The sequence below is a fragment of the Globicephala melas genome, chromosome 7, assembly GCF_963455315.2.
Source record: "Globicephala melas chromosome 7, mGloMel1.2, whole genome shotgun sequence".
Taxonomy (NCBI): domain Eukaryota; kingdom Metazoa; phylum Chordata; class Mammalia; order Artiodactyla; family Delphinidae; genus Globicephala; species Globicephala melas.
In genome coordinates, this window is record NC_083320.1 from 54,470,546 (window position 1) to 54,496,968 (window position 26,423).

At 40.7% G+C, this 26,423-nt stretch overlaps 2 protein-coding genes and 1 non-coding gene across 4 annotated transcripts in view; 2 read left to right on the top strand and 1 right to left on the bottom strand.

Moving 5' to 3' along the window:
* PJVK (pejvakin) overlaps window positions 1-26,423 on the bottom strand; it is a 37,989-nt gene that overhangs the window by 8,376 nt on the left and 3,190 nt on the right. The window contains exon 1 of one of the 2 annotated variants that reach the window (XM_060302203.1): window positions 19,159-20,064. The exons of the other annotated variant lie outside the window; for it this stretch is intronic. The gene's annotated coding sequence lies outside the window, so the exon portion shown is untranslated. Of the gene's footprint in view, window positions 1-19,158; window positions 20,065-26,423 lie in introns of those variants that run through there. 2 annotated transcript variants of the gene reach the window in all.
* On the top strand, window positions 152-20,544 carry PRKRA (protein activator of interferon induced protein kinase EIF2AK2). The gene is made up of 8 exons (XM_030850872.3): window positions 152-412; window positions 969-1,138; window positions 4,674-4,755; window positions 7,361-7,439; window positions 8,480-8,597; window positions 10,469-10,563; window positions 16,582-16,756; window positions 19,828-20,544. Exons 1-8 carry the CDS (start codon window positions 348-350, stop codon window positions 19,983-19,985), a joined length of 942 nt encoding a protein of 313 aa, XP_030706732.1. The 5' UTR covers window positions 152-347; the 3' UTR covers window positions 19,986-20,544.
* On the top strand, window positions 12,522-12,628 carry LOC115851114 (U6 spliceosomal RNA). Its single transcript, XR_004038616.1, has one exon. It is a non-coding gene; the product is annotated as a U6 spliceosomal RNA (small nuclear RNA).

The following is a 26,423-nucleotide window of genomic DNA, read 5'->3' on the forward strand; positions in this document are numbered from 1 at the left end:
GCCTCCTTTTGAGGACACACAACTGCGGTCCCCACTAGCCGCTGGGCCGAAGGTGGCGCACGGGCCGGGGCTGCGAGGGGGCGGGGCCGCCGAGGAGCTCTACCCGAGCCGGGACAGCAGGAGGCGTGACCGGGAGCCGGGACCGGCGCTACCGCACAGAAGCTCCGCCTCCGCCCCCCGCCCATCCCCTGGAGGGACGCAAGCGGGGAGGAGAAGGGGAGTTGGAGGAGGGGAGGAGGTGGCGGCGTCGGCTCTAGCTCGCTCCTCTCCGGGACCGACCGACCCGCGGAGCGAAGACGTCGCTCCACACTGCTCTTCCTCCCGCCGCAAAGCTGTCCCTTCTGGCCATGTCTCAGAGCAGGCATCGCGCCGCGGCTCCGCCGCTGGAGCGCGAGGACAGCGGGACCTTCAGGTCAGCGCCCGGGCTGTCGGGACCGAGCGGGGCAGGGCCGGGAGTGGTGGGCAATAGAGGAGGGGGCGGGGGAGCCGGCTGTCCAGCGGCATTCTGGGTAAAGCCCCTTCCTGGCGCTCGCGTCCTCGCGGCTGCTGGCGGGCGCTCGGCCCCGCCCTCTCGGCGGCGAGCGGGCCGGGGTCTACGGCCCGGCCCCGCCCCTCCTGCGGCCTCGGGAGGCTCGGGGTGGCCGGAGGTGGTTCACGGCCGCCGCCTGGGAAAGGGGTTTATAGCCTTGGTCCCGGGAGGTTGCAGCACCCGAGCGTACCTTCCGATTCCCCCGCGAATCCCTCCTACCCGCATTCAAGTTGTCTCCCTAAAGACCTCCCTCACCCTGCCCGCCGCCCGCCGCAGCGGGGCCGGGAGACTGTCGCGCCTCGCCAGCTCTAGCCCTGGCCGACGGGGAGCTTCGGTGCCTCCGGCGTCACCGTTGGTGGCTGTTAAAACTAGTCTTTATTTGCTTCTGCTTCCCTCCCCGCTTTGACATGCAAAGCACAGCTTTTTCTGGTTTTTGCAGTTTGGGGAAGATGATCACAGCTAAGCCAGGGAAAACACCAATTCAGGTGTTACATGAATACGGCATGAAGACCAAGAACATCCCAGTTTATGAATGTGAAAGATCCGATGTGCAAATACACGTGCCCACTTTCACCTTCAGAGTAACCGTTGGTGACATAACCTGCACAGGTCTGTATGCACAACGAACCCTGATGACCATGTGGGTTGGCGGGTCAGACTTGGTATTGCTTCTTAGTTCGGAAAAGTACCCTTTTTACCAGAGACAACGGTGAGGAGCAGGCTCTTAAAACTGATACCTTTCTCAGGTCATTGGGACTTTCCAACTTCCTGATCCTCTCCCTAATTTTCTGTTCCCCAGATACCAAGAGAAGCTCAGAAACATACCCTAGGATCCTCCTAGGGATCTTCCAAGAATTAGGGAGAAGCAGGAAAGGCTCTTGGAGCAGCCATAGATGAATCAGTAGGTGCTGTCAAATTTCATAGGTTATAGCAGATGCCAGGAGGCATGGCCCCAGAATTTTCGGAGCTGCTCCCCTCTATGTATGGACTCATTTGGCAGTTTGGGCCCATTGTACCACACTCGGTTCTGTATCCAAGCAAAATGAGGAAGGCGGAAAGCTCAACTACACTATATTGCATAGCAGCTTCTAGTTCCTGGCACTGTACAGTATTTTAATAAGATGTTATCACCTTTTTTATACATGAGGAAATAGGTCCAGAGAGATTATAAGAAACATGCCCAAGGTCACACAGCAATGAAGTTTCAAAATTAAGATTCACCTTATTATGGTCATTGAACTTGAGCAAATGATAACTGAAGTAGCCCATTTGTAAATGTAGACATTTTATTCCTTATGTATCTATTTAATGGCAAACACAAAAAATATTGAATACTAAATTTAATTTGGAAGAATGCCAAGAAAAAAATTCAGCAAGAAGGCTGAAGTTCCACCATCTGGTAATCTGAAGGCATCATTTGTTTGTGTCCCTGAAAATCTGGATTCCGCTATTTTCATTGAAGCCACTTTAAGAAAATTTTGAAGCTTTTTTGTCTATGTGGGGCAGGTGGATTGTAGCTAGATTGTAGCTAGAAGGTTCCTCATATGAACCATGGAATCAACATTTGCACTACTGCTTTAGCTGGTCTATTTTAAAACATTCAGTGAAAACTCAAAAGTAGCCTTTTTCCCTTCAGTGTGTTTTAGATCAAAGATTAACAACCTGTGACAACTGCTTAGTCCCCCTACTCTTCTCACACTGTCCTGTCTTCCTGTGCAAGCTTATCTACCTCCGTGGCTTCAAATACTATCGAAAGGCTGATAATTCTGAAACCTCTGTCTTCAGCCCAGGTGCAGTTACAGAACAGTGTATCTCCCTGTGCTTGCTAGGCATTATTGCTTGGATGACCCAAAGACACCTCAGTCTCTCACTGTCCCAAACTGAATCCATCTTCTCTCTCAAATCCATTTCCCCTGCATTCTCCAGCTCAGTAAAGGCACCACCGTCACCCGTCTGCTTACAGTAGAAATTTGGGTTTCACCTTCTTCTCCCTCTGCCTATTGTCCAGTCTGCCCCCAAATCCTACTTCCTAAATATCTCTTGAATCTGTCTGCTTCTCTCATCTTTCTGTTGCTACCATCCGAGCCACATGGATTATAGTTGCAGCCTCATAGCTGCTCTTTTAGCTTCTATCTTGTGGTGTCCATTTTCCACACAAAAACCAGAGTGTTTTTTCTGGCATTCAAATCTGTGCATGTACTTCCTCTTTTTAAAATCCATTCAGTGGTTTTCCCATCACCCTCTGGATGAATATAAATTTCTTAACATCATTGACAACCTTACTTCTCAAAATAGGGTCGACAGCAGCATTGCTATCACCTGGGCACTTGAAAGAAGTGCAGAATATCAGGCCCCATCCAACACCTACTGTTAGTATGCATTCTAACCAAATTCCCAGGCAATTCCTAAAGTTTGATAAGCACAAATTTAGGAGACCATTCTTTGACCTCTCCTACCCTTCAGCTCTCTCGCCTTTTGCCTCAAAGTTCCTTTCCTCAAGCTCTTACTGTCCCCTACAACTTGGGGCCTGAGAACACCATGCTGTGTGTTACCTCTGAGGCTCTGCAAGTACTTTCTCCACCTACAGTGCTCTTCCTAATCCTCCAGCTCTCCTCACCTCACTAACTTGTACTGATCTTTCAGGTCCTTGTTTAGTTATCTCCTCCTTCATGAAACCTTTCTGAATCCTTACCAAGAGTAGGGGAGCTATCCCTTTTGTAGGCTACCCTACAACCTGCACTTAGGCCTGCTGTGATACTCCACATTTCAGACGTCTTTTTTTTTTCTTTTGGTACGCGAGCCTCTCACTGTTGTGGCCTCTCCCGCTGCGGAGCACAGGCTCCGGACGCGCAGGCTCAGCGGCCATGGCTCACGGGCCCAGCCGCTCCGCGGCATGTGGGATCTTCCCGGACCAGGGCACGAACCCGTGTCCCCTGCATTGGCAGGCGGACTCTCAACCACTGCGTCACCAGGGAAGCCCCCAGATGTCTTTTTATAGACAGAATCTCACACATTAGGCTGTATACTCTTTAAGGGCAGGGACCCTGCTTAGCTCTCTACTACGGTTGACCCTTGAACAACACGGTTTTGAATTACGCAGTCCACTCATACGAGAATCTTTTTCAGTAGTAAATACTACAGTACCATACAATCCATGGTTGGTTGATTCCGCAGTTACCGAGGAAGCTAGAAATGGAGGAACTAAAGATACAGAGGGCTGACTATAAATTATGGGTAGATTTTCAACAGCGCAGAGGGTCGGTGCCCCTAACTACCACATTGGTCAAGGGTATATCCTTAATACCTATGTTAGTGGGTAAATAAGTGTGGTTTATGTGGTCTCCAACACTTGAGAGCCATGCTTGAAATTTGTTCCATGTTCCTTTTCTTTCCTCCACACAGGAGGAATGGACATCAGCATTCTGATACCACTTTGGAAAGGTTCTCAACACCTAGTTTGAAGTCAGAAGGAAAAAGACTGAATTTACAATTTACTTGTGTGGTTGCTTACTAAAATTAGGCATCAGTCTCAGTGATTAGTCAGGCCTAGTCTCTTCTGCCCCCTTAGCTACCCATGTAAGGGATACAGATTATATGGAAGACGCTTAAGGTAATCTCTCAACTTCTTCCCTATACAAACCTTCCCCCACTGTATCCAACAGGTAGTCATGACTGCTTAGCCAAGCAGAGGGGTTTAATTCAGTATAGGAGGGGTTGTTACAGTGAAAGTGTGCACATTTTGCTGACAAACGGTGTTGCTGTAAGTGGCTCCTTTAAAGGAAACTTGTTGCTATAGAAGAATTTCCTTTCTAAGAATAATGGAATAAGTTGCATTTCTTCAGAAGGTATGACATAGTCTACTTTATTACTTTATGTAATAGCATGTATAATGTATACCTGTATAACGATTTTTATACAGGTATACAAAAATACATATAATTTTTTAAATCACAGGGGTTTTTTAATGTATTAACTTCATACGGTATTTTATTTCAGTGTATAACTGTATGCAAGTGTATGTTTTTATTACCTAGTGTGTACATATATAAAATGTGTAGTGGCTTTGTTTTGTATTATGCAAACATCTATGTAAGCCTCACATTTTCACAGCATGTAAAGAGTTTTTTTTTTAACCTTAATTCAGGTGAAGGTACAAGTAAGAAGCTGGCGAAACATAGAGCTGCAGAGGCTGCCATAAACATTTTGAAAGCCAATGCAAGTATTTGGTGAGCTAAATTTCTTTGTATTCTGCAGCTCAAAAATATCATGGCTGAGGTAAGGTTAAAAGTTTGAACATGCTCACAAAAGCAACAAAGTAAACAGTTGTTAATATCTAGCTCTAAAATTCTATTTCCTTGTGAAGACCTGTCATCCACTAAAGACAACTTTATCCGTAAGAAATTAAATCCAGCTATTAATTAGTAGATGAAGGCTCTATTAATTAGTAGATGAGGTGCAACACTAGAAAACCAGAGTGTTTCTGGCAAACATCTTACTGGATTAAGAGTTTGTTTCTACAATGAAGAAAACAAGGTGTGAGATAGAAAAAGATCAGCTAAAAGTATTCTTTTAGAAATTCGAATTTGAAAGGAGACAAGGAGATTTCCTTCTAAATGTGATGTTAATTCTTTTTTTTTAATACATTTATTTGATTGATTTATTTTTTTTTGGCTGCGTTGGGTCTTCTGTGTCTATGCATGGGCTTTCTCTAGCTGCCGAGGGCTTCTCATTGCAGTGGCTTCCCTTGTTGTGGAGTACAGGCTGCAGGCGCACAGGCTTCAGTAGTTGTGGCTCGCGGGTTGTAGAGCGCAGGCTCAGTAGTTGTGGCGCACAAGCTTAGCTGCTCCACGGCATGTGGGATCTTCCTGGACCAGGGCTCGAACCTGTGTCCCCTGCATTGGCAGGCAGATTCTTAAACACTGTGCCACCAGGGAAGCCCCTGGGATGTTAATTCTTGACAAATATTTCCAAAATAAATTTGTTATCACCTTAGGTGCTTTTGGAAGGAGCACTGGTCCTGGATCATCTCATGTATTGTAAATTGGTGTCCTTTGATTTCTAATGGGCACATCCAGGAGCACGTTTTGCCTGGAAATTCTTCCCTTTACGTGCACTCAAGTATATTTGGAGTACAATCTGGTATATCTGCTCATAGCTGAGAGCAGAGGCCCATGGGAATTTAGGATGGGTTTTTTGTTTCCTAGTCACAGAAGAACTTCTGGCTTAGGGATATATTGATATTTAGGTTCTCATGCAGTGTTCCTCCCATTTACTTAGTAATTCTAAACTTTTTAGGTAGTTTAGAACCAACCAGCAAAAGCCTTGGATCTCACAAAATGACTAGGGTCATACATTATAAATGATTTATGCTAGCTTTCTGGACATGCCAAATGGCATGGCGGGTTTTGGATTTTCCCCTTGCTGGTGACGGCCATGCCATTTCTGTGCAATCCAAAGGTCAACCCAAAGTGTTGCATATATTCATAGAAATTAGTATACAGAGTGTCCTTTCTGCACATGGGCACTTCACTTTGTCAGCAAAAAAGGCTAACAAACCTTACTATGTATTTGTGCTTCTTGACAGATAAGATGGGAATTGCTAAGCTGTAAATCAGGCTGAAAGTGGCCTAATATGATAGAGACTTTCTCACTTCTCCATCACAATTACTTGGGTAGCTTCAGTGTACAGCATTGTAAGTGAATATTTGTATCTCATCAGCTTATGTAAAGCTTGAAATTCTGGCAGGTAGAAAAGAAACTTGAGGGCTTCCCTGGTGGCACAGTGGTTGAGAGTCTGCCTGCCGATGCAGGGGACACGGGTTCGTGCCCCGGTCCGGGAGGATCCTGCATGCCATGGAGCGGCTGGGCCCGTGAGCCATGGCCGCTGAGCCTGTGCGTCTGGAGCCCGTGCTCCGCAACGGGAGAGGCCACAACAGTGAGAGGCCCGTGTACCGCAAAAAAAAGAAAAGAAACTTGAGGAAATTGAGGAAATGGCAATAACAACCTCACTGGTCATGGAAGAAATGCCTCTAGCTGCTTAGGTGGCAGTAACCTTGAAATGCAGCTTGTTCCACGTTAGGCATCCATCACCCAAGTAACTACTAAGTTCACACTACTTAGAAGAGGTTGTTCTCTTTTTCTCTAATCACAGTCCCCACATGCTCAAATCAGATTCATGCTGGCCATCAATTTTATACAGGATACATATAAATCTTAGGAAGATTATCCTAGCATAGAGCAGATAATAGATCAAACCAGGTCTTTCTTCCATAATTATCTGGATGAAAAAGCTACATTTATGATCTGTATGGTTTACATTGCCAGGCTAAACTTCCTGTTAGTCTTCCCTTTTTTTGTAGTTGTAACAATAGTGTGCTTTATTTAAATACATTTTTATTGAGCATCTATTATACTGCAAGGCTTATGAGGGCAAGTAATACATAGGCCCTACCATTAAGGATTTTATAGTCTGAACAGGGGAGAGGTGTGGTGAGGGATAGACAAATCACATGTATTTGTAAGAGTGTACAACTTATGGTAAAATAATTTGTTTAAGAAAGTGTCAAACCAAATGCTACAGTGGTTCAAAGAAGGGAGAAGTTATGTTCCACTGGGGTAAAAGAATAGGCTTCTGAGAGGAAGTGGCAATTGAGGTATACCTTGGATGATGGATAGATCAGATTCTTACAGAAGAGGTGGGCGAGAAGGGTATTCCATGTAGAAGGAAAGGCAACAGCAAAGGCATGGAAAGCTAAATTGAAAATGCTTGTCCTTTACTTAATAATTTGGGGGAGATTATTTTGTTTTATAACACTTTATAAAAATGTTTAGCTTTGCAGTTCCGGATCCCTTAATGCCTGACCCTTCCAAGCAACCAAAGAACCAGCTTAATCCTATTGGTTCATTACAGGTAAGTGGCACAGTTTTTCCATACCTAACTTTTTGTCTACTGAAAAATTTTGATAATATCATAAGGGCTGAGAGAAGGAATTAATATTTTAAAGATGGTATAACATTTTGTGTTCCAGGTTATGATCATTAGATGTTAAAGTGCTAACTTGAAATTATTTTCCTATTTATTTATGTTTTGGATTTTCTTCCATATACAGTATCTGCCTTTGGTTTGTGGAATTCTCATTTGAGATCAGCAGGACCTCAGTGCACATGGGTAGAGTGTTTTATATTTTAAGAATATTTCTTGCCACTCTTGTGACAAATCTCTACTTCTGTTGAGACAGAAGACTTTATAAGAACCCAAACTGAGTTACCTAACTCAAGAAAAGGGAAGTCGTTTGCTTATTTGCTTATTCTACCAAAAAAATATATTCAGCTTTGAATTTCTGTGTGCAGAATATCCTCCTTGCAGACTATCCATGTGCTCTGTTGGACAACTCCCCTCCCTATTATCCAACCAGTCCTTTGGTCTCTTTCCTCCTCTGTGAGTTTTTCTGTAGTTTTCTTCCCCTTCTTTCCTCAGCCTCATCCAAGTGTGTTTGTTTGCTGTCTGCTTCTCATCTGCTCTCGATCGAATGTAGTTAGTTAGGCAGCCATGGGTATGGAAGGTTATAGTTAGGAGGGGAGAGGCTTTAGGAACTGATGGCTGTGAGACCTGTAGCTGTCCTCTCTGATGTTCCCAGAGGCTGAACGTAGCTTGTCTTTCTGTTTGAACTCTTTGATATCAACTCACTACAGCTTAATGGAAGAGCACCATTCACTGCTTCACTACAGGAAAACTGCTTCCGTTTTGGTATTGTGGGCCTATAAGATATAAAATGCAGGAATATCTCTGGGAAATAGAGGGCCTTCTCTCATTTTTTTCATTGCAGAATATCATTATTCTTTGCAAACATATAAATAGATATGGGATCAAAATCATGAGAGAATATCATTTGTGTGATTGAGCCACTGCATAGTAAAAATTACTAATAAATCCTCATCTCGATTTTCTAGGAATTGGCTATTCATCATGGCTGGAGACTTCCTGAATATACCCTTTCCCAGGAGGGAGGACCTGCTCATAAGAGAGAATATACCACAATTTGCAGGCTAGAGTCATTCATGGAAACTGGTACTTATTCCTTTTTACCCTCATACAGTTGAAGACATTTGAAATATTTTGAGAAGATGAATGACCATAGAAATTTCTGTTGCGATTTCTTTTCAAATATTTCTATGGGGAAAAAAACTGACACTCCTGGTCTACTGTTTCTAACTTTCTGCAGTTGAATTTTTTTTTTAATTTTTTAAATTTATTATTTATTTTTGGTTGCATTGGGTTTTCGTTGTTGCGCACGGGCTTTCTCTAGTTGCGGCGAGCGGGGGCTACTCTTTGTTGCGGTGCACAGGCTTCTCATTGTGGTGGCTTCTCATTGCAGAGCACGGGCTCTAGGCGCTCGGGCTTCAGTAGTTGTGGCACGCGGGCTCAGTAGTTGTGGCACGCGGGCTCAGTAGTTGTGGCACGCAGGCTCAGTAGTTGTGGCTTGCGGGCTCTAGAGCACAGGCTCAGTAGTTGTGGCGCACAGGCTTAGTTGCTCCACGGCATGTGGGATTTTCCTGGACCAGGGATCAAACCCATGTCCCCTGCATTGGCAGGCAGATTCTTAACCACTGCACCACCAGGGAAGTCTTCTGCAGTTGAATTTAAGTATAAATGTTTGGCTTAAGAATACTTTACTTCTTAATTTGATATTTTTTAAAATTATGAGTTGGTAATGGAGAAACAAATAAATAATTGACTCTTTAAACAGTCTTCATTGATATAATAGGGAGTTAAAAATCATTTTGGAGAAAAAAGCAGTAGTAAATCTCTTGGAGTTTCAATAGCTATTCTAGAAGACAGGAGGACAAGAAGATTACATTTGAAAACAAGATGTTTAATAAGAGGCTGATGGCAAAAAATTGCAGTGGGATAAAAATAAAGTAGAAATTAACCTTTTAAATTACAACAGCTTTACGTTGTAAAGGCCACAGACTATGAGAAAAAAGTCACTTAATAAAGTACTCCTGAGGATTCCTATTTTAACTTCTCTAGCATGTTTTTGTTAAGTGGCTTGAAATGGAATTTTACCTTGGTTAGATATTAGTCTTAAGTAATAAGCAGCTGTTTGCCCTTGAGAGATAGTGTGGGCCAGTGCAGAAAGCCCTAGGCCAGAAGCAGGAACCTCAGCTTCCTGTTCTTGATGCAGTCCTTGATTTGCAAGGTTAGGTAAATTGCTTAACCTCCCTGCCTGGATCTCAGTTTTTAAATCTGTAAACATGGAAATAGAAGATATTGATAAGTGTCTTTCAACTCTAGCCTCTCCTATGCCCTTCTTATTCATGTTAAAAAAGAAATTCCACATAGTTATCAGTGTATAGGAGATTATAAGCAAGAAATTGAGAGATAGCAGTTGTAATTTGAATGTACCTTGGTAAATTTGAATATTTAGTCAGAATTAAACCAAATATGGTTCATTAAAGCTAGACATAGGGAGATACATCTGTTAAAGAAAAACAAAGTATAACTACTAAAGATAAACTGTTAAAGAAACGTCTTCAAAAATGTAACCATTAACAGTTGTATGAAGCACAACAAGTAAAGATGTCACGTCTGTAGAAGAATAGTATACGGGCTTCCCTGGTGGCGCAGTGGTTGGGAGTCCGCCTGCCGATGCAGGGGGGCGCGGGTTCCTGCCCCGGTCCAGGAGGATCCCGCGTGCTGCGGAGCGGCTGGGCCTGTGGGCCATGGTCGCTGGGCCTGCGCGTCCGGAGCCTGTGCTCCGCAACGGGAGAGGCCACAACAGTGAGAGGCCCGCGTACCGGGAAAAAAAAAAAAAAAAAGAATAGTATACAAAAACCATGAGATTGTCCTCTGACCAAACACAGTACGTTAAACATTTGGTCATTCTCTATGGACACTAGCTTATTTTCTAAACCTACTATTTCTTTTTCTTTATTTAGGAAAGGGGGCATCAAAGAAACAAGCCAAGAGAAATGCTGCTGAGAAATTTCTTGCCAAATTCAGTAATATCTCTCCAGAGAACCACATTTCTTTGGTGAGTAATGATCGGAGGTCTACAGTGTTAATGTGATTAAACATCTGTTGCTGTAGGAAACTTCTCTAGATTTCTTTTTGTATAGATACTTCAGAGTTGCAGTTTTAAACAAATCCCTTAACTGTTGAGTAATACACTACCCCAATTTTAGCTGCTTGCAGTATGTGAGCCAGGATCACAGGCGTGGCCAGGTAAGAGAGTTTGGGAGGCACAGTCAAATTCAGAATAATATGATGGTATCTAAAGATGGTAAGTCACTAGTGCCACTTTTGCCTTCAGATTGACAATTCACTCCCATCTCTTGGTTCATCCACTCATTTATCCACTCAGCAAACATTTAGGGAACTCATTATTTGCCAAGCTTGATGCCAGGTACTGGCATTTGGTGAATGAGATAGTCTCTGGCCCTAAGGAGTTTGTAGCCAGCCTACTGAAAGAGAAAAGAACCCTACAGACTGGTCCTTCCAGAGGCGTCTTGGGAACGTAGGAGAAGGATCCAACTAAGACGGGGTTTTAGGAAGACTTCTTGGAGGAAGTAATAGCTGAGCTGAGACCTATAGGATGACAACAGGAAAAAAGAATTCCAGAGAGAAGAAAGACCATGTACAAAGACCCAGGAGTGAAACACTATGTGATCTAGGACCGCAGAGTAATTTGGGATGGCTGGAGCATATTCATAGATTTGGAGGGAGGGAGTCTCAAACAATGAGGCCGGAAAGGAAAAGAGGGATTGAATCTTGCAGGAACTACTATGTTAAGGAGATTGAACTTTATCCTGAGGGTAGTGGAAAGTCATTAAATAAATTTAATATGTAAAGGACAAGATCTAATTTATACATTAGAAGGGAAATCACTGGCTGCATTATGGTGAGTGAATGAATATTAGAGTCAAAGAGACCTGCTACAATGCTGTTTTAGAAAAGCAGATGAGAAATGATGGTGGCCTAGACTAAGGTAGTGGCAGTTGAAATGATCGATTTAAAAATTATTTAGAAAACTGAAGTGAATGGGGCATGGTAACTGATTACATGTAGGGAGTAAGGAAAAAGAAAGAAATAAACATTTTTAGCTTGGCAACAGAGTAGATGGTGGTACCATTCAATAATATGGGGAACACAGAAGATGAGTAGGATTTGAGGGGGAGCAGATAATGAGCTAAGCGTAGGATATATTGAATTTGAAATGTTTGTGGAGTAGCTAAGTGAAAATGTTGAGTAGGCAGCTGGTATTCAGACAGAGAACTTAAGAGATCGGGCTACACATAATATATTAATTGAGATTCTGATATTTGTATATAGGTATGTATGGTGGTCCATTATCTGAGAGTAGGATGTTAGGTAGGAAATGAAAAGTGAAGACTATAGGAGTGTCCTAAGCTTCTGATAAAAGAAAAAAAGGGCTCATTCTATAGGGAAAAAAGACTATATCTGAATAAGTAATAGAGTTTTGGTTTTGCTTTTTTAATAGAAAAATATAAAACACTGCATTCACTTCTTTTAAAACTGGATTAGAGATGAAACCATAATCACAAAACACAGGTTTGTAGGTGAATTCTGTTAAATCATCAAGGAAGAGATAATCTTCCATGCTATTTAAACTCTTCCAGTTAATATATATAACAAAGGGGAAGCTTCTAAATTTATTTTCCAAAACTAACATAACACTAATATCTGACAATAGCAAATCCCAATGGCAAAAATTATGGATTAATCCCCCTTATGGTGAAACACCTTAATATTCAGTAGAACATTAAAAGAATAATATACCATAGACAAGTAGGGTTTATTTTAGGACTGTAAGAGTGTTTCAGTGTTGGTAAATCTATTACTATAACTAATCACATTAATGGGTTAAAGGAGAAAAACATTATCCTCCCAATAGATGCCAAAAAATTTTGACAGTCATTACTGATAAACTCTTGTAAAATATCCCTATTGTGATTTAAAATATATACCTCAGTGCTCGCTTCGGCAGCACAGAAACAAAAATTGGAACGATAAAGAGAAGATTAGCATGGCCCCTGTGCAAGAATGACATGCAAATTCATGAATCGTCCCATATTTTTATAGCCAGGACGTGGAAGCAACCTAAGTGTCCATTGACAGATGAATGGATAAAGAAGACGTGGCACATATATACAATGGAATATTACTCAGCCATAAAAAGAAATGAAATTGAGTTATTTGTAGTGAGGTGGATGGACCTAGAGACTGTCATACAGAGTGAAGTAAGTCAGAAAGAGAAAAACAAATACCATATGCTAACACATATATATGGAATCTTAAAAAAACTAAATGTGTCTGATGAACCTAGGGGCAGGACAGGAATAAAGACGCAGACATAGAGAATGGACTTGAGTACACAGGGAGTGGGAAGGGTAAGCTGGGACAAAGTGAAAGAGTAGCACTGACATATATACACTACCAAATGTAAAATAGCTAGTGGGAAGCAGCTGCATAGCACGGGGAGATCAGCTCGGTGCTTTGTGACCACCTAGAGGGGCAGGATAGGGAGGGTGGGAGGGAGATGCAAGAGGGAGGGGATATGGGGATATATGTATACATATAGCTGCTTCACTTTGTTATACAGGAGAAACTAACACAACACTGTAAAGCAATTATACTCCAATAAAGATGTTTAAAATAAATAAATAAAATAAAATATATACCTCAGGAAAAAAATCAAAATCATGGGTACATGTTTACATGTCTTACCCATTCCCATTACTTTCAGAAATAAGGCAAGGATGCCCACAGATACTTTTTTTCTTTTGGGTCACACCATGCAGCTCTTGGGATCTTAGTTCCCCAACCAGGGTTTGAACCCAGGCCCTCAGCAGTGAAAGTGCTGAGTCCTCACCACTTCCCAGGACTGCCTGGGAATTCCTGATACCCTTCTTTTTAAACATTGTTCTACAAGTATCAACCAGCATAATCAGAAAACAAGAGGTTGGAAATAAGAGGAGATAGAAACGATCATTAACTATAAATAATATAATTGTATCCCTATAAAGCCCTAGAGAAAAACTACCAGACATAATAAGAGAATTCATCAAGGTAGCTGATCATAAAATTAATATAGAGAATCAATAGCGTTCTCATATTATTTCTGTTACAAAGGTAACCACCCGAATAATTAAAAATAGAAAGGTGAAAATTATTGCTTCTGGAAAGAGGACTTGAAGGTAGGGAGGAGGATTGTTGCTTTTATAATTCTGTACTATTTAATTTTTTTGTTGTATGTGTGTATTACTTTTAATAATAAAATGTATGAAGCTTGATAACATTGATCATTTTATAGCAAAATAGAAACTCTGTCCTGAAAAAGCATACTAGAAAAAATTAATAGCTTCCCTATTTATCAATATTACAAAATGGAATATAGAGGATCCTATTCTCAATAGTAGAAAAGAGGATAATATGACAGGGAATAAACTTAGAAAGAAATGTGCAGGACTCATATGAGAAAAACTTTAAAACTCTACTGAGGGATTTAACAGAAATTGAATAAATGTAAAGCTATCTATTTTTGATAGAAAGACTCAATACTGTAAATATATGAAAATGTAATATAGTCTTAGTCAAAATCTACCAGAATTCATTTTGGATCTTGATACAACTTTACTGAGTTTATCTGGAAAAATAAACTCAAGAATAGCCAAGAAAACTGAAAAGGAAGAGTACGGGAGGTGGAGTTATACCCTACCAGAAAATAAAACATACTATAAAACTATAGTAGTTAAAACAGCTTTTGTATCGCAATAGACAGAGGATAGGTATAGATGCCAATCCATATAGGAAGATAGTATATGACAACAGTGAGATTTCACATCAGTGGGTGAGAGGATGAATGGTATAGAAATAACTTACAGCCACGTTGTGGGGGGAGGTGAGGGGTGGCGGAATACACATGCACACAGGTGTATGATATATTTAGGTTGCTACCTTATTCCTTACATTAAAATAAATTTCAAATGGATCAAAGATTTAAACGTAAGAATTGGAACTGTATGAGAAAACATGGAAGAGCTTTCCTCTTAAAATTCTTAGCATGGAAAAGCCTTTTTAAGCATAACTTAAAACATAGAAGCTGTAAAGTAAGATTCACAAATTTAACTACATAAACCTACACTGCACAGCAAAATGTCTGTAAATAAAACTAATAAAAACAAAGTAAGAAGAAACTGTTTTGAACACATGAGTAGGAAGGGACTGTTTTCAATACCAAACATAAAGCTTACACATCAATAAAAAAGGCAACCCAGTAGAAGAAATACAAATGGTGGGGAAAAAAATGTTCAACTTTATTCATGCATGTTAAACAAGATACTATTTTCACCTTTAGTTTGACAAAACCTACAAAGTTTGACAATACCTGGTATTGGCTAGGGTGTGAGAAAACAAACACCCTCCAAGACACTTGATGGAAGTATAAATTGGCTCATAAATCAGTTTGGAAGTATTAATATTTATCAAAATTAAAAGCATACATGTTCTTTGACTCAGCAGTTCTACTTCTAGAAATTATTCTGTCGAGAAAGTCATCCAAGTGCAAAAGAGTTTCATTGTAACACTGTTAGTGAAAGAAACCAGAAACAACCTAAAACCTACAGTTGGAGACTGGTAAGGTAACTGTAGTGCATGTATGTGCAGTGCAGTGATATGAGAAAACTTAACAGATGAGAAAACTTAACAGTATCAGGTGTAGAAGAGTAAGCTATCATTTTTGTTTAAAAAGATTATACGTGTGTCTGCTTAAACGTGCATAGAATGCGTACGGAAGTATACTGAAGAGTTGTTTAATAGCAAGTATCTCTGGGGAGTGGAGCAGAAGTCTGGGGAAGGGGCAGCAAGGAAAAGAGACTGTTCTTCGTATGTATTTGTTCTTGTTACAGGTATCCTTTTACTATATGGATGACCTATGATTTTTTTAAAAACAGCATTTTTTAAAGTTCCAGTCAAGGAATGTAAAATTCTACTTAGTAAATTTTGCAAATTATGCAAAAATTACCCAATTCTTTATCATGGCCATCCCTATGATCTTTTGAAAATCCCTTAACCTCTGTCAAGCTCATTGATAAATAAGACCAAAGGACAGGTTGCCGTACTTACTTCAGAGAGTAGTTTTTTGTGGTTTTTCTAATGGCATATTATATGAAAGCAATTTAAAAACCATAAACTAACATGGAACTGCAAAGTATTCTAAGAACAGAAGTGAAAAAGTAAAGATAGAGGGGAAAATAAAGAAAAGAGGAAAAGGAGAAAAGAAAACAAAAAAACAAACTCAATTGGGTTCTGGGATAAGTCTGATAAGAATTTTTTGACATCATGCCATTCATTTGAACGTCTTGTTCTCAAACTTGCACATTTCACCTTGTCTACAGTTTCTTTGTTTTCTGCTTTACAGCTGTCAGTTACAGAGACTGGTATTTAATACAAGAAGCCATAAAGATATGAAAATTCCTTTATATTTTAATTTGTAAATTGCTCCATTAGGCAGACTCGATTACAGTTGACCCTTGAACAACACAGGTTTTAACTGCTCAGGTCCACTTATATGCAGATTTGTTTCCATAGTAAATACTACACTCCACGGTTGGTTGATTCTGTGGATGCAGAACTGTGGATACAGAGGGCCGACTATAAGTTATACATGGACTTTTGACTGTGAGGAGTGTCGGCTGCCTCAACCCCCATGTTGTTCAAGGGTCAGCTGTATCGCAGATTTGTTTATCGTGCTCTTAAATATGTTCTACATCTTAACGTGACCATCAGAAATTTTGACTGAGACCTTTATACTATACAAAAGTATTTTTAAATACTTCCAGTATATTATTGCACATTCTTTTTTCTTTAACATTGTGGTGTTTGTTAAATGTGTGTGCTTGTTAGTGCTATCTAGTTTAAATCGGGAAGTTTAAACATGCTTTATAAAGTATTAAATGTGAGTGCTTAATTAATACTTATAATAGCATCGGAACCCAGTCCAAGAGTCTTAACTTTCGTCTCTGTTTTTCAGACAAATGTGGTAGGACATTCTTTAGGTTGTACTTGGCATTCCTTGAGGAATTCTCCTGGTGAAAAGATCAACTTACTGAAAAGAAGCCTCCTCAGTATTCCAAATACAGATTACATCCAGCTGCTTAGTGAAATTGCAAAGGAACAAGGTTTTAATATAACATATTTGGATATAGGTATGATTTTTTTCTTTAGCTTATGCTAAAACCTGTTTATTTTTTTTAAATGTTTGAGGAACAAAACCTCTATTATAATTTTTTTCATTGATTGGGGATTCTGACTATATATAATTACTAGAACAGTAACATATATCATTGGTATGTCCCATTCTTATAAACAATAAAAATAGAGGTAACATCTATACGGTTATAATAATAAAAACAATAATATCTAAGAGTTATAGAGTTACTATGTGCCAGATACTGTTCTAAGGACATAACATATTTCAACCCACAGAATCCTCAAACTGTGAAGTAGATTCTGTTATTCTTATATATGTGAGGAAAGTAAGACAAAGAAAGGTTGAGAAACTTGCCTGAGCTAACATAGCTGCTAGTCAGCGGTAGAGCCAGATTAGAAGAGTCCCTGCTGATATAATATCTATTAAACCAGCCCTGATGGGCAGCTTGACAAATAAAAAGGCACCCACATTTCTAGAACAAGTACCAAGTTTGTGGGGGTCAGGCCAGACGTCTTCTCTCCACTTTATCACTGTGTACCACTTCTGGGAGATAAATGGGGACAATTTATAGTTTTATCTCATCTCAGCTATGAACTGCTATATTTTTTCTAGCTCATAATCACTCAGATAGACAAATGCAGACAGATTGGAAAGCAATCAGTGTGGATTTTCTTTTAATGCAGTTTATAACTGGCTAATTTGTTTGTATGTGTGTGTTCTTGTGTGTTTTTGGTGTCTTGATTTAACATCAGTATAGTATGTGAAGAATTTGATACCCCTTATTCTAGCCTTAGTGACCTGTGGGGACCTAGCTTGTCAGAGCTACTAGCACTGAGAAAGTAGGGTGTTTAGGGACTGAAAGAACTTCTAATTTTCTCTACTACTTTGGGATTGAATGATGGGTCAGGTATAGTGCCTCAATATACTGAGAATTATGCAGAACCTGGGGAATAATGCAGAAAGATGATCAGAAAACGTAGCTGATTGAGAGACCATTCATTCAAAAAATATTTCTTAAGTATCTACACATTGTTGGGTGTTTGAGACACAGATGAATAAGCCATGTCATGAATATGACTATGGAAGGTTTTGAATCTGGGAAAAGAAGGAAACTTGAGATGGTTTTTTAGATTACAAATTAATGATGACTTTGAAATGCTCCTTAGCAATTTTAAGAACTAAATAGTTCTTGTAAACGTAGAACAGCAGTTTAAAAACCACAGTCAGTTAATTTGACTAACTTCTATGCAATTACTTTCAAAAGAACCTCAGTGTTCTCCAAAGAAGATCTACAAATGGCCAAGAAGCACGTGAGAATGTGCTCACTATCATTAGTCATCAGGGACATGCACATCAAAACAACAGTGAGGTACCAATTCACACCCAGTAAGACGGCTATGATGAATAAAATAGAAAATAACCAATGCTGGTAAAGATATAGAGAAATTATAGCCCTCATATGTTACATAGTGAACACGTAAAATAGTTTAGCTGCTGTGGAAAATTTGAGGAGTTTTGTTGCTCCTCAAATGAATTACCATATGACTTAGTAACTCTACTGCTAAGTATGTACCCAAAAGAATTGAAAGCTGGTATTCCAACAGATACCTGTACACACATGTTCATAGCAGTACTATTCACAATAGCCAAGAGGTAGAAACAGCCCAACGTCCATTGACAGATGAATGAATAAACCAATTGTGGTATATACATGCCATGAAATATTATTCAGCCACAAAAAAGAATGAAGTTCTGATATATGCTACAACATGGATAAACCTCAAAAATAATTATACTAAGTGAAAGACAGACAAAAAAAGTCACATATGATTCCATTTCCATGAACTATCCAGAAGAGGTTAATCCACAGATTGGTAGTTGCCGGGGGCTGGGCGGTATAGGTGGGGATAGTGTTTTCCCTTGGGGTGATGAAATGGTGAGAATGTTCTGGAACTGGATAGAGGTGGTGGTTGCACAACATTGTGAATGTACTAAATGCCACTGAATAGTTCACTTTAAAATGGTTAATTTTATGTTACGTGACTTTTACCTCAATTTAAAAATGAACCTAAGGCTTCCGTGGTGGCGCAGTGGTTGAGAGTCCGCCTGCCGATGCAGGGGACACGGGTTCGTGCCCTGGTCCGCGAAGATCCCACATGCCGTGGAGCGGCTGGGCCCGTGAGCCGTGGCCGCTGAGCCTGCACGTCCGGAGCCTGTGCTCCGCAACGGGAGAGGCCACAACAGTGAGAGGCCCGCGTACCGCAAAAAAAAAGAACCTAGATGCTAGAACTAGAAAGCCTCTTCACACATTAAATAATCCCATTGTGTCTGGATATTTTATACTATATTGATTCTAGCTGAAATAACATTTAATCATGACAATTTCAAACAACTCACCTGTTTCTACTCCTTTCCCTGTCTCAATAAACCATCTTTAGTAAGAGTGATTCATCAGCTGTTAAGACCGTTTGTTTTCAGGGCTTCAGTGTTGTTTTAAAACATCCTAAACAAATATACAAAATGGAATTAAACTCTCTGCACAGACTTAATAACCAAAGAACATGACACCACAAGGGAGGTTTTGCCCTGAACCGTGTATTTCCTGGTTCAGTGTCTACTGAAAATAACTGTAGACTTCAGAGTGGAAAATACAGTCTCTCCAGTCCTCTAGCAAATGTTTTTTTTTCCCTTTTAAAAAAGTTGCTGTGGTTCAGTAATTTGCAAACACTGTTAAACTAACCACATTAAAATTGCCTTGGGAGCTCTTTGAAAATGCAGGAATCTGGCCACTCCAACCCCTAACCCTGCGTTTCTGATAGAGCAGGCTGGAGTGAGGCCCAGGCACCTGGATTTCTTTAAAGTTCCCCCAGGTGATTATGAAGCACAGCTGTGTTTGAGAACCACTGTAGCTGGGCAGTTTGTACAAGAATGACAAAGATGATAAGTGGAGTAGTATACCGTGGATGCTTAGGGAGAAAGATGGTAATAACAATTGTATTGTTTTTACAAAGGATCTGCTTTCTATGCACGTGGCATTAATCATCACGTTTGAATGTGTCATTGCAGAAGAACTGAGTGCCAATGGACAGTATCAATGTCTCGCTGAATTGTCCACCAGTCCCATCACAGTCTGTCATGGCTCGGGGATCTCCTGTGGCAGTGCACAGAGTGACGCAGCTCACAATGCTCTGCAGTATTTAAAGATAATAGCAGAAAGAAAGTAAACGTGGAACAACTTAGAAAACCCTTCAGTAGCACATAAGAAGGTCCCCTTTCTCCCCTTCCCAAGTAAGACATTTGCTATAATGTTTGAGTTTGTGTGTTGGTTCTAAATCTCTTCATAGATTCCATGAACACTCCAGATTTAATTATCTCCTGGTAGTTGTTATTAAGATGTTTTTAATGGCTTCGACTTTGTATTGGTATATTGTATTTATAAACTTTGTACCATAGGCAGAGTGTAGCACCCATTTTACAATGCCATGTACATAGAAGGAAAAAACTGCATGATTGTTGTTGTTGAGGAGGAGGAGGATAAAATAAAACTGCTAGCAACAGTCTTTCCTACTGGTGCTTAACCTCTTCTTTGTGCAAGGCTTTGTAAAGGGATTTCGAAGGAAGCCCCTTAGAATTAGTGTTGAGGAACGCACTAACAGGTTTTAATTGAATGTGATTGTTAAATTTCAGGGAACGTGATTGGTCTGCTGTGTATTTGAATCCATGTAATAAAGAGCTGTTGTTATAATGGGTTCTGTTCATTTCATTAAAGTGCTACTGACTCGACTGTGGCCCTGTTCTTTTTAGCCATTCTTGTAACATTACAATGTGGATACTGTGTTATTTACATATCTCTAGTTTATTTCTTAGAGTCAAAGGTAAAAAAAAAAAAAAAAAACCCCAAATTTACAAATGTATATGTGATGAATCACTTCCATATTTTCTCTACGCATATGCAGTGTTGTCTTATGCTTTGACATATAACCATTCATAGATGAATAATAGTTGAAAAAGCATTAGAATTACTGAAACAAAACTTTCCAGTGCACTCAATTCAGTTACAAGAATGTTTCAAACAAAATAGTGAGTGCTTCAACGGTTAGGGAATAAGTCTCATGAGCAAATTTTAATTTTGCCTTTTATGTTTTCATGTCATCTCATAACACCTCAAGTCTGCCATCTGTCAGCGCCACCTGTAGATCAGGGAATACCTCAGAGAGGAAGAGAGCGCTCAGTGATAAAGGTAGATGTTGACAACCTCAAGTGTCAGTCTAGCAGGAAGTATGTAACAAATGTTTTTCTGTCTGGAAAAAAGAGGATAACCTGAGTGCAATCCTTTGAGAAGAATAAACCTACATGATAAAGGGAAACCAGTGTGTGTAACTTGTTTAAAGCTGTAAAGAGCATTTAACTTAGTTTCACGTTATAAGCCATGTGTACATCAATTAAATCAAGATTTCAGTTATTTTGGGGGTGAGGTTAAGGAACACACAAAGACTAGAAACAAAGTTTAGGCATAAAGTGGAGCATTAAGATTGGATTAACCTTGGGTGTTTATGAATGCTCTGGAATATAGACAGGGCACAATGAACTCACGTTAGAGACGACATCAGACCCTTCTGCACAGTAAAATGCCCACCGTGAAGAGGATAAGTTGGGGGGAGGTTTCATAAGGTGTTGGAAGAAGATGATGAGGTCCAACAGGGGGAAAAGGCAATGTACTTGGGTTCTAAGCAGTTCAAATGTATTGAAAAAATGATGAGATCTGAGTATAAGGTACCCGGAAGCCATGCTCTTCCTTCTGCCTATGCTTTCTCTACTTCGGGCTATGGAGGAAGCATGTGTTCTTAAAAATACTGTTCAGGGCTTACCTGGTGGCGCAGTGGTTGAGAGTCCGCCTGCCGATTCAGGGGACACGGGTTTGTGCCCCGGTCCGGGAAGATCCCACATGCTGCAAAGAGGCTGGGCCCGTGAGCCATGGCCGCTGAGCCTGTGCAACGGGAGAGGCCACAACGGTGGGAGGCCCGCGTACCGCAAAAAAAAAAAGAAAAAGAAAATACTGTTCAAATGCCACCTCTGTCAGACTGCCCAGATGTGCTAGGGAGTTACCTGCACCATCAGGTGTTCTTTAACAGCATTTTGTCAAGGCTCTTAACCAATCTAATTGGTTATACTGTTAACCATGTTAGGTGAGTGACTCAAATAGGCTGAACAGGCAACTATGCCTGTTGCATTAGATGCATCAGTAGTGGGGAAATATGCTGTGTGGAGTCTATGACAAGTTCCAATGGGAAAATCACAATGTGGATGCCAAGGATTCTGGATCAAGACCATGCCATCTATAGCGGAGAAGTAAACACCTCTCAACAAACAGCTGCTGATGTGCCAGTGTGCCCTGGTAGAGATGTAGCACCTTATGACGGGATGCTTGGTAGCCATGTAGCCAAAACCACCAATAATGAGCTGGGTTCTTTCAGTCCCATAAAGTCATAAGGTTGGGTTGAGTCGTGTCGCAAATGATTGTAACATGGAAGATACATCTAGGCGCAAACACAAACATGGCCAGAGGGCACAGTATGCTACATAAGCAGGCGAGGACTCCCAAGTCCAGGCACCACTGTTGCACCGGTGCCTCTCCCTCAGTTCACACCTGTTGCCAGTGATCCTGTGTGGCCAGTTGATGGAAGAGAAAAATGCCTGAATTTGAATCGTGGATAGGTAAGGCCAGTACATGGCACAAAATGAAAATACACGATGGCTATACTACAGCCCACAAAGGGGTGGCCTTGAAAGATAGTGATGAGGGGAGATCCTCCCAAAGGGCAGAGTTTCAGGCAGTACACCTTGCCATCCATTTGCGTGGAAAGTGGCCCAAGATTAGAATATACTTGAGCAGTGGCAACTGGTGTGGCCAGCTGGCAGGGGCCTGAAAAGAAATAGACTGGAAGACTAGGGACAAGGAGATCTGAGATAAAGCTACATGGACAGGCACAAAGTGTGAAGAGCTTCGTACTGCCTGTTGATCCATACCATAAAGGATCCATGATGGAAGAGGCCCTGAACAACCAAGTTGACAAAACGACATCATCCAGTGTCTGGGATGGAATAGCCACTGTAGCAGGATTGGAGGCTACAGCTGACCCAAAGGGATGGGTGCCCACATACCTAGGCTGATCTAGTTACATTCACTGCTGAATGTTCAGCCTGCCAGTAACAGAGACCGACGCGGAGTCCCCAATCCTTCAGGAAACCAATCAGCCACTTGGTGGCATGTCAACTTACAGCAGTTTCCTAGGGGTCCAGCTGATAACTTTGTTGAGACTGTATCGCAATCCAACTTCTCCTCCTGTCCAATCCCAATTTCTTTGTATTCCTTTCAAAGATGGTGATCCCCAAAGCATTCCCTAAATAAACGTCCTGCCACTGTCTCTTCCTCAGAGTCTGCTCCCTGCAGAGCCCAACCTGAGATATGGAGTTATAGTTTAGGGTGAAAAGAAAAATCAGATAAATCATGTTACTTATCAAAAACATTACAACTCTAAGATACTTTTATTTCTCTTTAGATCATATGTCTTTTGCCTTTTATTAAAAAAAAATGCTTTTGTAGGTCTGTGTGGTTGGTGTGTGTATTGCTCCGGTGGCAGGGCACATTGGGATTTTGAAAAGACTCTTCTTGACATCCAAAGGACATTCAGGAAATGAAATAGAAGTGATCCTAATTTGAGGACAAAGCCTGTCATGAGTAAGGCTACATCTAGAATAACACTGCACTTCAAGGGCCAAAGGACAGTTAAAAATCTGGGAAGATTTTTAAGAAGCCACATTGGAATATGAGTTCTAAAAAGTATAGATTCCAACCTTGAACGCTTCTGAGTATTAGAACTAAGCAGCAGCTCTTAATAGAGTAGGGGGAAAAAATCAACTTATTTTGATGCATTCAAGTACAGCTTTACCTGAAAAACTGTCAATTTGTGGAACCACTGACGATGTGGTCCACTCTGAACATTTTACTAGCTTGACAACATATTCAGAATTATTGACAGATAGGAGATAATGATGGCTTTCTGCCACAGATAAAGCTGATACCAGAAAAGGGAAGTTTGGGCTTGTGGGAAGATAACAATAAACCAAGTCTTGCACTTACTCTATTTAATTTACCATTTCCTGATTTCTGCATTTGCCTTTGTAAATTTATTTAGGTTCAAACGTATCAATTCTAACCATCTACAGAGAACAACGTGCAATGAAGATCTGGCAGCTGCTATTCAGAGAGGTCAAAGTTCATGGATGGCATATGTGTCTGCTTGTCTGGTATGAGGTAAGAGTGGGTGTTATGGGAAGGAGACCAGAACAAGCTAGTTCTCCTTCCTATGCTAATCAGAGTGAGTGGATAACTGCAATGTGTCTGTTGCATTTTGTGCTAGTAGATATAACTGAGGTTTGGGGAAATTTTATATGTATCTCAAGAAAAAAGAGGCACAAGACAGAGGCAAATTAAATATTTAAGTATATGGGCTAAAGCCAAAGAAAGGCATGGGTTTAAAAATGTCTCCCTTAAAAAAAATAAAAAATAAATAAAAATGTCTCCCTTATAAATTTTTGTATGAGATGAAAATTTTAGGTAGTAGATTGGAAATTAGATGGTAGGGTCGTCCCTGGAGGTGCAGTGGTTGGGAATCCACCTGCAAGTTCAGGGGACACGGGTTTGAGCCATGGTCCGGGAAGATCCCACATGCCGCGGAGCGACTAAGCCCGTGCGCCACAACTACTGAGCCTGTGCTCTGGAGCCCACAAGCCACAACTACTGAAGCCCGTTTGCCACAACTATTGAGCCTGCGCTCTAGAGCCCTCAAGCCACGACTGCTGGGGCCCGCGCGCCTGGAGCCTGTGCTCTGCGACGGGAGGGGCCGCCAAGGTGAGAGGCCCGCGCGCCGCAGCGAGGAGTGGCCCCCACTCACCGCAACTGAAGAGAGGCCCACGTGCAGCAACTGAAGACCCAGCACAGCCATATATACATACATACACACAAATAAATAAATAAATAAATAAATAAATAAATAGATGGTAGATTTAGTGCTGCGTGCTATTACAAATATTTGCATTCTATTCATGAGCTTGTACCTTCATTCCACTGCAATCTGCTTCTTGGCCAGATGGGTGTGTTACTGCACAGTATTTACTGATCTGAAATTCAGAAATTGATAGGAGTACCATCTATGCCTTATTGCTTGGATTTTTCTGTTTTGCTCTATATTTCTAATGAATAAAGATTTTAATGGCAAAAAAAAGCAGGCTAAGGATTTAATATTTGGTTCATGCAAATAAAAAGGACTTAAGCAAATGCCCTCTTTTCATTTGCTAATGGTAGGACGGTAATAAAGATTAGTACTAATCAAGAGAACCAACTCACGTGGTGGTACTTTTGTCCTATCCACCATCTTCTGCTTCTAAGCACTGGGCTAAGAACACATTTATACTGAGCTTCAGAGTTTTAAAGAATAATATAGCTAGACTTTATTAAGGACTTACTGTTTCCTGACACCAGACAAAACATTTTCCATGTATATATAAAGCCATTTTTCTGAGAAGCTACACGGCACAGTAATTAAGTGAGCAGCTCTGAAGTCAGTCTGCCTAGGCTTGAATTCCAGCTCCAACATTTAAACTGCTGCGTGATTCCGGACAAGTTGCTAAACCTTTCCATTCCTCTGTTTCCTCATCTCTAATATAAGAGTAATTGACGTCCAGCATGAAGGAATAACAGATTCCGGGCCAGCCCTCCCTCTGTAAACAACTATGAAACTGGACAAAAGACACAAGGCAGGTGTTTTCAGACATTGGACGACAGCACAGACTGTGAACCTGAGAGGGGGTGAATCCAGAGACACATTCTAGATGGTGCATGTCAAAGATTTTATTCAATTCATTCAATAATGAGGGAACTAGTAAGATGCCCTGGCCAGTTCAAAGAGCATTTGTGGAGCTAGGGCATTTCTTTATAGGAGGATGAGATTGCTGGGTGAGATACAAAACTGTTTAAACTATAACTTTGGGGGTTGTCTGTTCCACTAGGCAGAAATCTGCACTTCTACCAGGAAAAAAAAAAAAGTCTACAAGTTAACATGCATCATCACTAAGTCTGGAAACTTAAACCAAGGATAAGCAGCAAGGTGAAGTACATTACCCTGGCTAATCCTAGCATAGCCTTCACTCCCATGTCACTGAAAGGACATGCCACCCACTATTTTTTTTTTTTGCCTCATATCCAAGTATTAGATAATTTATCTTAATAAGTTCCATTTCCTCATTTAGAAAATGAGGCATATTCATTTATAACTCTCTGAATCCTGTTGTCATGTCTGCAAATTACATGCCTATAATTCTAAATGGAACCCCTATTATCAACTAAAGGGATATACAGAGCAGTGTTTTGCAGAGCATTTAGAAGGATAACCTCCTAGACTGGAGTACTAAAGGATGGTATTAGAACCTTGCTACACCTAGATATTTACCCTTAATTTGAATGATATTAAAATATAATTTCATACTAAGAGTTAAATTACCAAGAGATTCCTGGGATTTAGTTACTGTGTCAAGTGTTTTACATGGATTATCTCAATTAATGCTCACCTCAACCCTCTGGGATAGGTTTATCCCATTTTACA